Source organism: Orbicella franksi, chromosome 4 (assembly GCF_964199315.1).
Source record: "Orbicella franksi chromosome 4, jaOrbFran1.1, whole genome shotgun sequence".
Taxonomy (NCBI): Eukaryota; Metazoa; Cnidaria; class Anthozoa; order Scleractinia; family Merulinidae; genus Orbicella; species Orbicella franksi.
This window is the reverse complement of record NC_138148.1, coordinates 25,894,801-25,910,435: the sequence shown is the minus strand read 5'-3', so window position 1 is coordinate 25,910,435 and position 15,635 is coordinate 25,894,801. Positions and strand designations below refer to the sequence as shown.

At 37.6% G+C, this 15,635-nt stretch overlaps 1 protein-coding gene across 2 annotated transcripts in view; it reads right to left on the bottom strand.

The window, feature by feature from the left end:
- Window positions 1-11,647: 11,647 nt before the first annotated feature.
- Window positions 11,648-15,635, bottom strand: part of LOC145485120 (uncharacterized) — an 18,559-nt gene continuing 14,571 nt past the window's right edge. The window contains exons 12-15 of one of the 2 annotated variants that reach the window (XM_081463797.1): window positions 15,497-15,635; window positions 14,036-14,206; window positions 13,112-13,152; window positions 11,648-12,072 (exon numbers count right to left, since the gene is read on the bottom strand). The exon at window positions 15,497-15,635 is cut by the window's right edge and continues 47 nt beyond it. In XM_081463797.1, the coding sequence (XP_081319923.1) occupies window positions 13,145-13,152; window positions 14,036-14,206; window positions 15,497-15,635 (318 nt within the window). In that variant the 3' untranslated portion in view covers window positions 11,648-12,072; window positions 13,112-13,144. Of the gene's footprint in view, window positions 12,073-13,111; window positions 13,153-13,174; window positions 14,207-15,496 lie in introns of those variants that run through there. The other variant, XM_081463796.1, reaches the window with a different exon arrangement.

Here is a 15,635-nt window from a genome sequence, read left to right as displayed (position 1 = left end):
TTTCCCTGCATTTCTTGTCAGTACTTATATATATAACAATTACTTTCTTAAGTCCCATGTATGTATTATTGGATGTATCGTTCTATCTGTGTTATTTGTGTCGTTCGATTAAGTCAGTAGTAACTGCTAAAGCGTTATTCCACGTGTAACTTTAGGGTTTCCATTTTGCAGACGTTTCCATTTTGACTGAAGATGTTTCTCCGAGACCAGTGCGTTACAACATATTTTACATGGGGGTGAGGGTCGGAATTTTAGAGCTTTAAGCAGAGTTACTTTTCTTTGTTTGAATTTTAAGCCACAAAGACCTTGTTAGTGTGTAGCATTTTATCGCTTTATCTAAGAAAGGAGGCCCTGAATAAGAACTAACTTCGAGATATTGGAAAAAAACAAACGCTTTTTCTTTCGGAAATAATTCCCACTCTACCCCTACCCTGTGTGCAAAGACTTTTGCTGGACAATATGCAAATAAGAGACGCGGAGCGATCGAAGATGGCGGCTTATTTGTTATTGCTAATTACTGGGGATTTCTGCCTGAAAGCAGGTTGAATAATTGTACCGAACAACAAAACGGAAAACGTAGGAACATTTACATAGGAACTTGGTAATACTGAACGATTTGGGGGATTCAAATTCACCAGACGAATGCGTACAGGTTATGCAAAGCTAATGGAACACCGTTAAAATGGCAGGATGGGAATGTTGTTTGATAGTCAAGACATGATAACCCAGCTAAGGAAAACATATTTATATTGTTCTATGCTTAAGTCGTGCTGATATTCCTGTGATATTTCCAATCGAAGTGATTTAATGACAAAAACGATGGTAGCACTTTTGGTCACGCATTCGACTGCTGGCGTTATTTTAATTTTTTTGGGTGTGATTTGAATAATTTTTTGACGAGTGCCTCCTCATTTGGCCAAACTAAACTTTACATATATTGAAAGACCTATCCTAGTATAGTTAGAATCTAAAATCTTTTGGAATTCCGAGACATGGCACATGGTCAAAATGACAATTCTTTTCACCGACTGACAAACTCATCGTTGGAAAACACTGGTTTTGTTTACCGCCAAATAGTTGGATTAATCCAATATTCTTAAAACTGGGCTTTTTTGGACAAGGAATAGTTTTTCATTAACTTAGTTGTATCACAACTTTTTTGCGCTTAATAGTTGCGAAATGCGAGTGGAATGAAAATGGTCGATTTTCAGCCCAGTTAGCACTCGTTAGATTGATGTCTGGACGTGAAATCGATAATGTACTTTTTCTCGGAAATACCAAGATATTTGAAGAAAAAAAAACTACACAGCGTTTTTACTTTTACCAAGGCCTGCTTACATGCAACAGTAAGGCAAATTCGATTGTTCAAGCCTTACCGAACTATTTTTGATTTTTGAGCAAATTTGCCCTTAAACCCTGCCCTCATCCGGACGATCACACAAATCAAACTACTAATACTCCTGGGTTCAAACCATCTACTAAGTCAAGTTGTATATTAGACAAAAAAAAAAAAAAAAACATAATCATAAAAACGTGGGTGAACATTATAAGCCTGACTGACCTGGAACGATCTAGCTCAACGTCTTGATAAAACCCTGAATAGTCACTAAGCATCCTTTGATACCCCATCGAGCCTCTCGATTGTACCGTGAAAATACTAATTTTCTGACCAATTGATCCCTCAATCGTCGGAATTAACATTTGTACGAGCAGAAAGATTGATTTCCAAATTTTACAGATTTAACTGCAAAATTTATTTATAAAAGATTAATGGTTGATCAAAAAACAAAATTGAATTTAGTTTCTACCTGCAATTGGAGTAGCTCTGCAGACATCTGCAATTACCACAATGGCCAACCAAAACAGTGGAAATTTCATCGCCGAAATAAATCAACTTGCAGATTTAAAATTACAAATAATTAAGTGTTTACTGTGTTAACTTTTTTTGCTAGTCAATGCAAGTCACAAATTGATGAAATTCAGTGCCTTTGGTTAGAAACATTACATTATCAAGAGTAAGTTTCTTATTGCCCCGTCGAACAGTATTCAATGTCCCCCATATTTTTTTTTTGGCGGGGGCAGGGGAAATTGAATTCTGTATTATCGGATATCAGTTATCCATAAAAGTACGTAGTTCTCTTAGTTCTCGTAGATCTCATTGTCCACTTGAGATGAGCAGGTTTATAGAATTAATTTGAGTTGACATTGCCGTCATTTCCTTCATTATCATAGCTTGTAACAGGGTGCGGACCTCCACCCCCTTCTCCCCCCTACCCCGTTTCCAGAGGACCACAGATCCGCCTCCCCGACCCCGTTCTTCGAGTACCACAAAATAGCCCGGTCTGAATAGGGTTAACGTCGCGCAGAGGCCTGGTTCATAAATAAATTCAGGTTGCCTTTTAAAGCTTTTATAGAGCGCCAAGCGTGAGAAAAAAATTAAAAAATGGATAAAGATTGTATAACTTAATATTTGTTTTAACTAATTCACGGTCATTACTAGCCGCTTTACGTCACTAAAATTCGACTCCCAATTGTTAATTATGCTCAATATTTCAAAAGACAAATTCGCTACCCGGTAACATCCTGAAACAACTAAAATTCGCAAATTTCAAAAGAGGAAATTTCATTATAAAACCTGGTATAAAAGCTGTTGTCGACTTTCTATTAGCGCTGAGTAATAGCGCTCTGAAAATCCTGATAATCACAACACCAACCTGCCAGCAACTGAATTTAGAATCTTGAGGAAGGGAGTTTGTCATGATCTTGAAATTTAACCCACAGAAGCATAACTGGCATTAAATTACTTGTAAACCCCTCAGCAGTAAATATACAGGCTCAAACTGAAATCATAGTTGATGCGGACTCCACAGGACGAGGTTTATAAGAAAGAATACGAGGCACTTATATTTTGGCGTTTTTTAGGACTCGAGGGGCCGTAACGAATTTGTCATTTTTTGGCGAGTATAAAAAAATACTTTCAAGAAAAACAAATGCCACACATTTGTAGGCTTACCATAGAAGAAATATGAAGAATTTTGATTTTTCAGATATTTTGGGTTGGCTCAGTGTTAGTAGACAGTCCGTCATAAGAAAGTGAATGCTTTTAAATGGAGGTACCTTGCAGACCATTTCGAATGTTCAGCCTAAGGGGTGCAGTGTAGTTCACAGTCCGTGCTAAATTTCCCTAGGAATGGCTAACTACTCTTCTTATCAACAGAGCAAAATTACATGTACTTAAAGCCCTTCTGATTGCGTGACCGGCCATTCCTTCGTCGGCAGTGAAAAAACAACAAAAACAAAAACAAAAAAGCAAAAAAGGAACTTTAATCTGTCTCGTATAGTACTGCCTAACGAAAACTGATATAATTAAAGTATTGCAGTTGTTATTTTCCTCATTGCGTCAAGTAAGGTAGCAATCGAAGATTCATTATATTTTCATTTTTTTTTACCCCCAAAATGAAATGTTCGATTCGCATGGATCATGGCAAAGGTTCACAAAAGTGCAATTACTAGCTGATAGTCCAGCAAACATTTCAGCACTCACCTTTTCGCTAAACTTGTTCGGCTGTACTAAATGAGAGCAATACTTTCGACGCTTAGAGAGCCTGCTCTGTGACAATTTGTGTAGTGCATCACGGTGTAATATCATTTCTCCCTACAGGGAGTCTTGAACAAATGTTTCACATTTTTGCGAAAAATGACGTTTTCGTGGCAAAGGACTCAAAATAATGACTGAGGAAAAGGAAATATTCTAGTTGTAGAATGGTAATTTTGATAATATGTTCCCACACAAAATTTGAACAGAGGCTTGGAGGTGGTATTAACGTGAGTTCATTTCACATTTTTCAACGACGAAACGTCTGACTTAACACCTTTTTTCAAATGCAATGAATGGTGAACAAACTAAATTACAAGTCGTGTAGGTTTCCTTTGCGCCAATTGAACTCTTCGCTCTTAGCTTGGGATAACGTAAATATCACGAGGGAGATAAGTGGATTTACGCTGTTGAAATATCTCGATTTATCATTACATTTTTGCAGATCTGAGATCTGAGATACTATTTAACAACCGCGTTATTTCTCAAGATACAGTTAAAATTCTGACCAATTGTCAGCAGCCCACTATCAACATTACTTCTTTCCAAGAGCGCACGGTAACGAATCCATCAGTACAATACAATACAATACAAATTTTATCAGCACACCCCATGGGGGCTTTTCAGTACTAATACTACTAAATAAGTTACATTACAATTAAAATGAAATAGATCAACGTACGGAATTATAAAAATTATATGAAATAAGGAAAAACTATGTGACAATATTGTATTATAAAGATAAAAATTCACGTAAGAGTTTACCTCGTGATCTTCATCTTCATCTATTCAGAGATTCACTTAGCTTAAGATTTCTTTCTAAACTATTCCATAATGACAATGTTAGATAGTAGAAAGTCCTTTGTCCTGTACAGGTCTTAAAAAGAGGAGTGTTTAAAAGTTACGAATTTCGAATCAAGAATTTCGAAGTTGCGAATTTCGAATCAATCTGATTGGTTCTTAACGCCTCGATTTTTTTTTGTCTATGACCACTGTCCTGGTAACGAACGCGCGATGTGTATGTGTGGAAAGGTTCAAAAACTATAAAAATTAATTTGAGAGAGAGAGAGAGAAAAAAAGTTATTTACCGACGTAGGGTCGGTCCGTATAGTGAAAATCTGTGACCTAGGGCTTGAAAATGCTGCTCTCGGCCTACGGCCTTCAAGACCTCGGTCACGGTTTCTTTTTTTTTTGTCACAATACGGACCTCCCAGCGTGAAAATAACATATATTTATTTGCAATACATTGAAACCAGTTTAATCGAAGATAATTACATAATTTCTTTGACAATAAGTCGCTTACAATCCTCTCTGTTACACGCCTTTCTATGAACAAAAAAAAAAAAAAAAAAAAAAAATTAAAATAGTGGTAGAAGGAATATACCCCGAATGCAAAAGGGAACTCATTAACGTCTTGGACGCAATTAGGGGGCTACGCGTGGGTAGTTTTTGCGTGCGTCGTTTTTACCATTTCACTTCTATTTGTGTGAGTCCGGCTTTCGGCAATTACTTATTTGGCTCTCTAAGCGTGAGACTAGTTAAACAGCTTAACAAAAACACGACACCCTAGAGTTTAACAAACGTGATTCGGCAGATGTTTTCGCCATCTTCAGTGTAAATTGAACATAGTGTGCAGTACACTTAAATATCACAGTGGTTCATGATTTAATTTAAATTTGTATTAAAATTAACAAGAACTTCTTCTAAATTTCTAAAATTTAGTTTGCACCTGAAATGAATGTGCTTATACCATTATTAATTAAACAGGACTACGGGTGTAGTGGTCAGTGTTGCTAAGATATCAATATACAAAGCGTTCTAAATTATCATGTTAAAGAAATTAGCCACACACCAGGCGAGATCATAGTAAATACGCAATTTAATACTCGCAAAAGTTAAAAATCGGAGCACAAGATTTTATAGTTTTAGAACGTATCTACAAGAAAAGAATTGTGAAAAAAACCGCTTGAGCAAATGCAATTAATTTTGCATAAAGACTTAGTATTGCAGCAAAGTTGTCCCTTGCGCTGCTTCACCCTGTTTTATTGAGGGTATCAAGTTGTTGCCTAGAAGTGTTCTTGTCTGGAATAAAAAGCAAAGGGAATAAAAATTATGTAGTATAAAAAAAATCATGGAACTAAATTTGACTTTAAGTATTTCATATTTACGACTTACGTCAAAAAATCCGCTCACCCTACTCCTCTGTAAAATTCATTAAAATTGATGTCCAGTGGAGCTCAAAACATTGCAAAATTGGCCAGTGAAATTTTAAAATTCGCTATGTTCAATGCTCAAATTGCTTTTCTAACTTATTAAATTCGGACTTGTAGACAACCATTAAATTGACGGCTGTGTATAAAGATGTTTTGAGCTGTGACAAGCTTTATTGAGTAATATTCTTCAATGTCCTCTCTGTGAGCTACCAAAGTTTCACTTGTTAAAGAAACGAAAGTAAATAGAATGGTAATAAGATTAATTAGTTTTTTATCCGTATTACTTGGCTTGTTTTCTAGAATCTTGTTATATCGTCTGGCAAGGCGATATGGCAGGAGGATTTAGGGTAGGATCAAAAATTTCGCTTAGAGATGTGTTTTTAACAGCTCTTGTATTGGGCTTTTGTAGGTGCGATTTTTGTTTTATAGATACAAGCCTAAGCCCATGACATTCCCAGTTTAGTTTCACCTTACTTTGAGTTACAATAAGGTTAGCTTGAAGGTCGATCCACGACACACTTTTTAAGGTGAGCACTCGTGGTGAGTGTTTTTCAATCTTTGTGTGCGTCTTGCGGCAAAAACACGACTCATATAATTCGTTTATAGCCAACAGCGGCTAATATTATATTAGGTTAGTTTTAACATAATAAAACCGTTTTCATATCGTTCGTGCTGCTACAAGTTTTAATTGGTATATAACTTTAGACGCTTCCCTACACAAGGCACCCTCGAGGGTGGTTTTGCGTAACGTAGCCCCAAACCAAATTCCTTACCTTAATTCATACAAAGGAATCAGCGTTCATGCGATCAGTTTACAATTTTAAATTTCAAATAGAAATCCCTTTTAAAGAAAATATAGACTGAATCAAAAAGTTAAAAAAGTACATACCCACACACTATTACATCCGGGATTCTGCCTTGTTTATTGTAATTATTTCACTTCTGAGCTATACGTGGATGATAAATTGGTCTTTCAAAATATGTTAGGTTTTTTTTCTAAATCTTAACGTCCATCCGGCCATAAGAGAATTTTCAAATGAAGCACTTTTGCAGCAAAATCGGTAAGGTAGATTTATGAAAACTTACACTGCACAGAATTGCTAACCAAACAATGGTTTCAACACTCAGAAAATAATTTTGTTTCAAAATTCAAAATGTAAGTGTGGAAATAAATGTAACTTGTATATAAAAATACTGCACGTAAAATTAATTTTATGTTCCACCATTTTGGAATTGATTCTTGAATGTCATCCCGGTTGACTGGGCTGAAGTTTCCTGTATGAAGAGACAACAAAATATGTCCCGGTTACCGGGCTCATACGAAGAGGCCCTAAGTCAAGCAATTTTCTCTATACAAAATATTACAGACTCTTTCACGATCCTCTGGCGGACATTTTGGCGCCTCTTACTTGCGTCAAGAGGTGCAGATAGCTAAGTATATAATCACAACAATCATCGATGACGGATATGATCTCCTTTTTTGTGGTTATTACCCAGGCAGTGAGGCCTGGGTTTAAATTTCGGCCCCGTGTTTTTTTTTTTTTTCCTCAGTCAAAAATCGCCGTCTGGTCTCTAAAGCGCATGCGTCTCCTGTGCATGCGCACAGCACATGGAATTTACAGAAGTTGCCGTTGTGAAAAGTTAGCACGGATTCCATGATTTCTAGGGCGATGAAATCATATACAAACGAACACACCGTTCGAGATAGACCAACACTAAAGGACATTAAGCGTTTTCGGAACGGGTCGGGCTGCAAGCCTTACGAGAGATCAATTTACGAGCGAACATTTTGAGTGAATTTATCAAGAATCATGTTATACCAAAGGAGCCATCAACCGGGGCTATCAACTCTTCAACTTGATAAAAAGCTTCTTCAGAAGCGTCATCGTGTGATCGTGAACCAAGTAGAATCCCAGCATGAACTCAAGAACGTCTGAACGACAAGAGCAGAAAGGTTAGAGAATTTGTTTACGAATGTATCTGTTCGAGGACACCTAAGTAAAACGCTCTGAGAAACTTCGTTAAGTATAATAAAGATAAAATCTCGAACTTAACGATATTTTCTCGTTATTTTCTTGTAACAGAGTTATGTGTCTTTACAAGAGTGAAACCAATGTAGCGAATTACTGTACATTTAAGTTGAAAGAAACTAATGTACGTGTATGTTGACCCTAGCAAAACAATTCTTGGCTTGCACTGTCACACAATCCTGACGCAATAAAAAAATTATTCGAAAACCATTTAGTGGATTAAATCAAGAAATTGTGATGTTATAGGAGATTGATAAAGATGACACTTCGCTAATTTTTAAGTCTGTGCGTTTTCCCAAGCTCAGATATTCGTCGAAATATTTTGCACAAATTTACAGAGACCAGTACCTCCGCGGTACGCCAACATTGCGGCCGGAAAATAGTGTAAACATCTGGAGCTTACTTTGGCTCTCTAGGCGACTGATTATCTGTACTGAACAAACAAGCATTTACATAAGCACTTTTCCTAGTACTTTAAATTCTGATTGGGCTAAACATCACGAGATAACTATATGTTTTTCAACAAACGCGTTCGTAGGTCTATGTCACGCACCGCCATAACTCCGAAATTCAAAATGTCTCGCTTGCTTGAGAAACCCAAATAACAACGACAAAGGCTGAGGAAAATAGACTGAAACGTTTATTGGCTGTTATAAAGACCTGCAAACGAGTAATGAGCTATTAATCGATTCCAAGAAATGCAATTAAAAGCAGAAGAGCTTAGGCCCATCGATTCGATTGAATTTCGTACAACTTCAAATGCAGAAGATTTAGCTCAATTACAATATAGCTAGTGCTTCTCAGTATAACGACTGCCTGGGTACACGCAGCAAAGCGTCTAGTCGGCTAAAAGTCAGTAACCGTAATGTCACCAGGTGTGTAAGATAGTCCGTAACTTTTCGGAAGCCTTCGGAGGAATCTCAAGAAGCAAAGCCGAAAATACCTCGAGATTTGCTGGAGTTCTTTTGATCGAATTTCACCTTTAAAACGCTAGTTTTAATGAAAATTACTTTTACTGCGCAAAATTAATTCCGTTTAATTTAACATCACTATCGGAGTGAAAAAAGTGCGAATTTACTAGCAGAAACATACTCATACGGAAGCGTTACGGAGCATTACGAATGATGGCCGCAAGTAGGACATTGGAGACTTGTTTTCCCACGCTCTTCGAAGTGACGTGACTTGGTGAGTAGGCAAGGTATTTTTTATTTGCCTCATATAACCAGGCCAAAATATTGTTCTCGAAGAATCTTGCAGGATCTTGAGCAGTTTCCGAAAGGTTTTGATGGAAATACGATTGTTACGAACCTTTAAAGCAGGTATCAAGCGAATAAAATGTTCATTTGCAAATTGATGCTTATTTCATGTTTTCATACTACCCGGAACTTAATGTAATGTTTGTTTTATTATAAATTTTTGTTTCGGTTACAGACAGCATTGATTCTAAAACGCTCTGATGGCAAAAAGCAATCTGAACCAGGTCGATAAGATCGTTCACATAATTTCTTCATAAGGAAATTCTGGATTCTTTCAGGATAAATACCGACAGATCAGGAATGTTTGCTTCACTTATATAAAGAAGAAAAAGTTCCGTGTCGTATTTTCATCTCTAAAGGATGAAAAGCTTTTATGAAACTAGAGTTATCGACGTCGCCGTCCTATACGAAAATTATACAAAATTTAAACATTTTGTCATTTGGCGACGCGACGGGACACGCGAAAGTTTCCCTTGTCCGCTGCCGTTCCAGTCTTGGCCTTCCCGTCCTTGCATCGAATAAAGGTCCCTAATGTTGCTCACAATGATGCATAGGACATTATATTAATGTATATCACTCAAATTTCAAAACAATACTCAGCAATAAGACTAAAACTTGCACCATTGTGGTCATTCACTATCCAGTAGCCACATGTCCTCTCAAGGGGCTTTTGTAAAAAGTGATTAATCTCGATAGACAATTGCGGTTGTGGTGCCACACACTGTTCACACGAAAAAGACATTATTCGGAGTTCTGTATTAGAGCTCATTGTTTACAGAAGCCCTTCCGCTCCTCCCAATCCTTATAACTCAAGAGATACAACGACTGTTAGTGTCACCGGAAAGGATGAGAATTTCCACTCGCCCGCCCGCCATTTTGACCTTCCCTGGATCCACCATGCACTGCATAAAATAATATAAACATCAACACCTTCACTTGGCATACGTGGGGCATTTGTAAAAACATGTAAAAAATAATTAAATCTTATTTATAGTGGTCATGCACTTAGTTATACAAGCACTAATCTTAGCTAGTTTACAGGCATGCCATGCACTTAAACAAAGGAAACAAATATTTCAAATAAACGTAACATAGTTAAAAATCCCAACTGGCAGGAGGCAGAAAAGTTCGCTATTTACAAAGCTTGACCGAGGATTTGAACTCAAGACTACCGAGAAACAAATCCCGCTAGTGGCGGGGTGGAGGTCTTGAATCCGGGACCTCCGGATTACAACACCAGCGCCCTAAACCACTCGGCCACGCGAGGGGCATTTAACTTGAATGTAACCAGGGGCGCAGGAACTTGACAATGTCGCTCAAAATCTGCAGGGTGGGGAATTTGGTACTCTATGGGAGGGGTGGGCTGGGTGGGGTCGGGTGAATTTGAGCCGAATTTTCTGCGTTTTGTTACGTTGATCAAAATCACGGCGGAGATCACGAAGATCAAGATTCAAGAGGAATCTGAGGGAAAATCATATCCGTCAGTGACATTGGCGCTTTTGAAAAAGGGCCTGCGAAAGAACTGTGCTTCTTTTGAAGTGTCAAAGTAAGTTAAAATAGCATTTCCAAATCATGTAAATTTCTGTTCTATGGGGGATTTTTTTTTTTTTTTTCAGTATGCTACTCGAGAAGGGGTATTTCATCTCCTAATGTGACCCTAAGGTGAGGCATTTGAGCATCATTTTTAGCCCTGGGGATGGGAATTTGCCCAACGGACAATTCTAAATGTAGAATGCATGCACATGTTTCTCAGATGCGAAACTTGTCCCGCGTACCTTTCGCATTACTTTTTAGAATTTTTTGCATTCAGTATTCCTTAGTGCACGCTTCATTCCACACTGACATTTTGAATTTTGAAATAAAACCCTCAGAACCCTCAGCGAAACCTTTTGAACTAAAATAAGTCCAGCAGCATAAAGTTTTGAATATCACGAAAATTGGTTTTGGACAATAAAGCTATTTAAGTGAAACGAACAGCTGAAGCTTCCAAAATCGTATCGTGGGAAATAAAAGAAGCTCACAAACTTCGGAAAAGCCTCTACAGAGAGGCTGAGGCATGTTCCCCCCTCAGGTAAGGAACAACTATTTGCCTTAGAAAACATATTTAAAGAAAGCAGTTTATGTAGCCATGGTATTCGGTTGTCCCATGGCAACACAAACTCACCCAGCTACATTAATTGGCATATCTATATCGTCGAGAAAAAGGATTCATCGTCTGTGCTATGTAAAATGCCGAATGAAGGTAGAAAATCTACAATTTGATCTGTAGTGGTGATCAGATCCCACATTTGACAAAATAGCTTTTAGCTGTAGGTATGTCATGCTCGCACACTCCGGTGTTTGGCAGGAGCTATTTTAGAAAATTCAGAACTCCCTAAAACTTTGACAGAATAGAATTGTTGAAACTTTAGAATATCTAAAAGAAAGTGAAACTGTTGCGTGTAAAACATTCAGTTTGTTGGAATAAAAATCTGCGTTTTCGGGCAGCATCCGTCATTTATAGCGGAATTTCAGAGTCTCCCAAGGCCTGTTTGGAGGTCACCTTGAAAACTTTCTCTCAAAAAAAGAAAAAAATCGAATTGATCCAAATAAACAAGATTTTTGTGCAATGCTTATAATGCTTAACTCTCCCTGAAAAAGTGAGGCCAATCGGTGAAGGTTCAAAATTTGCCTTAGAAAGCTAAACTAGCGTTACAAATAGAAGCACAGCAATTAGATAACAAGCAATGATCACAGCAAATTCTTTCATTTCAAGCCTGCTTTATTTCTTCCCGACACCAACAAACGAAAGATTCACCTGATCAACAATGACACATGAAATCCAACTTCCATAAGAGAAAATATGGACATTCTGTAAGTACGTTTCCCCATTAAATAGTTTTTTCCCAGACGTAACTGTGATTGCCCAGCCCTCATTCACAAATATCTAATAAGTTATCCCCGTTGTCAGTTTTCAGCTTGATCTGCTACCTGAAGATCTGCAAGAATAAAACATTTCAGTTGTTAAGTGTAACAAATCGGTAGAAGGAGATAACAATTTAATGCAATCTCCTGAAATTGGTTGAGCTCTGACTCCGCTGTTGCCACTATGATTGATATAAGAATAACTTTTTGCATCTTCATTGAGCATGGCGCGTTAACTTTTTTTTTTGTTGATATCATGATTGTCCAGTGCGCATCATGTATATATTTATACCATGCCATAGAAACTACAGCCAATCACTGTCCAAGGAAGCCGTACGTAGTATATTCGACGGTATTCCACCCAACCTTCCCGTCGTGCGCTGCGCGTATGTCGCATTGTTTGTTTTGGTCACCGCATGTTCTATGGCATGGTATAACAACAACAACAATAACAACTACAAGAAGAACGACAACAATTTTATTAACGTGTCCAGGTAAAATAGCCGAGGATGAAACCCTCTATTAATTGGGGATACCTAAAAGGGCTAAGGACACCTAAAGGGGCCTGTGTATATCGAGAAAATACAACTGACTCGAGGGATATTCAATGGGGATATTCAAGGTATACCATACACTCGAAAGCGTTACATAAATAGTATATATTTATATATACATGAGTATAATACGACTACAGGTCACTAATTGATCACAGATCACCACTGTAATTACCCTAAACATGATGTACGTATGAAAATTGAAGGTACATTTTTCATTGCAATAACCGAAGCCTATGTCTGATGATCACCTCAAGTCGTGAAACTCAGAGTTACGGCCAACTCAGTATGTATCCTCTATGATTTCTCCGTATATTATACATGCATCAATGATCCTGATTGTACAACTGAGCTGCGTGATACTTTCTGGGCTATTCCCCAGCCCCAACGGTATGCATTAGCAAAAATGGTTGACGATCATGTTAAATCCTTACTCAAAAGATATTTGAAACAACAAAACTCTGCAACAACAAAATGTTTCACTCAACATTAGGTTATTACATGAAAAGTAAGGGAATAGTCGACGAATACCCAAGGATATTGGCTTGTTTATATTTACCTGTTTGTCCTGTTTCAAAGGACTCTGTTTTCCCTACAGTCCTGTTGAAACAGCCATAAAATACATTTGTTAGTATTAGATAGACAAAAAATCCAAGATGTCATTAGTTGGGTAAATTTTAGACAAGTGAGAATACGTGATGAGTCGTTGTAAGGCAAATGTTGTTTCAGAAAAGCTTTCTTTGTTTTCTTGTCAAAGCTTCCAAGTGTTCGCTTTATTACAGTAGAACATGGTTAATACGAGCACCAAAGGCCGGATTCGCAAAGTGCTTATATTATTCGGGAGTCTGCTCTCAATGGGTTCTCAGAATAATGCTTAGCGAGCGGGGACGACTGGGGTGAGATGGAGTCTTCACATTCTGCTAGTGGCAAATCTGTCTGTAGTAGCTTTTGATTTTGAATGCATCATTGTTACATAAGCGGCATTTTTGAAGTTTTCTCGTCGAATCGCGTATGCGTAGCAGCATTAATTCTTTAATAAAGTGCTAATCAACGTTTGCAATCAGCAGGGTTTCTAAAATTTTTCTCGTCTTCTAGTTTTGCTACAGGGCTCCAGTAAATCTGCGTAGATGATCTAATTACAGAGTACAATTCGAAGAATCGATGAAAAATCAAGAATGAAAAGAATGTGTAATAGTCTCGGACCTTTGTATTTTATTTGATATTAATGTATTTGTTGCGGAGTATCCTAAGTCAGAACAGCTGTTCTCTCTATATTCTATGTACGTTTCCTGAGTCGGTAAGATCGAAATTGTCTTCCTTTGCATGATCTCACTTTACATTACTTACAGTTTTTAATCACCTTTTTCCACGTCACAAGGCTGGTTTTTGCAGTCACCGGTTGCCAAAAACTGATGTGTTGCATTCGAAAATTTATATTACAAAACGTTTAAGTGAACTGGATCGATATTGATAATCTCCATACCTTCGCACTTTCCAAGGTTACATTTCTTGGTCTGTTTTGTTCTTTTCCCACATCCCTTTCCGCCTCCTGAGGGGGGTGGGTTGGTGCAGGTGCGGGTACGCGTTTGCTCCCCTTTACCACAGGTCTTGCTACACGCCGAATACTCCGACCATTGAGTAAATCCTCCATTAACTAAAATGGTATTAAATAAAACCTTTCACTTTCATTGTCCATTTAACCAATTATAAGAGCATGGACTGTTGCAAGAGCAAGCAAGTTGCCCGATGCAAGTCTATATATTTCTTAGTCTGTTCGGATTTTTTTTTCTTCACAGTTCTTTCCGTTCCCTGAGGGTTGTTTTTGACTATTCTTTTTTTTAAAAAAAATTTTAATTAAACAACGTTACCCTAGAGACTTGTATTGCAATTAAAATAGAAGGCTCACTTGTTTTATTCATGGCGACATTTTTTTTGCGCCGACTTGGGCACTGATATCGAAATAATTGTAAAGCCCAAAATGTTTATTTCAGCGGAGACATTTATTAATATCTCAACCAGCTGCTACAATTTTTACCATATGTTAAATGCTTTAAAAAAAGTTCTAAAGTGGTTTTGCGTTCAAGCGAATTAGTTTATCCCGAGTGGCTCCTCTCACGGTCCCAAATCGCGTCATGGTGCAAATCTTATTACGTTGAAATACATGTAAGTTAGATTTCCCAGAAAATGATTGCGCAAGTAAAACTTCTTTCCAATAGGATCGTCTGTCACCGGGATCGTTTTTAAACAGAGAAGTAAATGACAATTGGAAGTGCTACATTCTAGCCTTTAGTTGAATATTTTTTCGGTCTAAGAATCCTTTTGAATAAATGATGAACTGAGAAATGCAACTAAACCCGAAAACTAATAAATCACTACGTTAGCTCATTTCCAAGTAGGTCTTCTTGTTGTACCTAGATGTATTTGGCTGTTCTTTCTCAGCTATTTCACCACTTGTTTAAAATATTAAGGCTCTACATGCTTCCTTCATGAACCTTTTTTTATTCATTGAAAAGAGTTCTCCACTACCCCATGTTGGTACCCATCCAAACGAGCACCATCATGGCGGCTGTTAAGTGACAGAAACATCTGTCATTGAGTTTTGCTATTGAAACGAAAAGTTATTCATTAGAGCTCCGACAAATTAAAATTAATACTTCTTCTAGTGAAAGAACTGCTTATTTAGCAAAAAAATTAAGGGATATATCATCTTTTGACCTGCGCGAAAGGCCTTCTCGGGTCGTCATTTTAATGTCACGCAACGCATAAACTTGAAAATTCAAACGGGTGTTGCAAAACGAAGTACCCTGTCGAGCTTAAACGTTGTAAAACGTCACTTTCTTAGAGTGTCTTACATCTGACGAAAGTATGGGTAGTTTTCACATGCAAACGGGCCATAAGGTACAGAATCTTTATAGTTATAGTAGTATAGTATTTGTTTACTTACTTTTTTCCACTTTACAAGCCTTAGTGTTGCACGCTTCCTCCTCCTTGTTGTCACCAACACAATCCATGCCACCGTTTGCCGGAGGAGGGTTGGTACAGGTTCGTGTACGCTCCTTGATTCCTCCTCCACAAGTTACGCT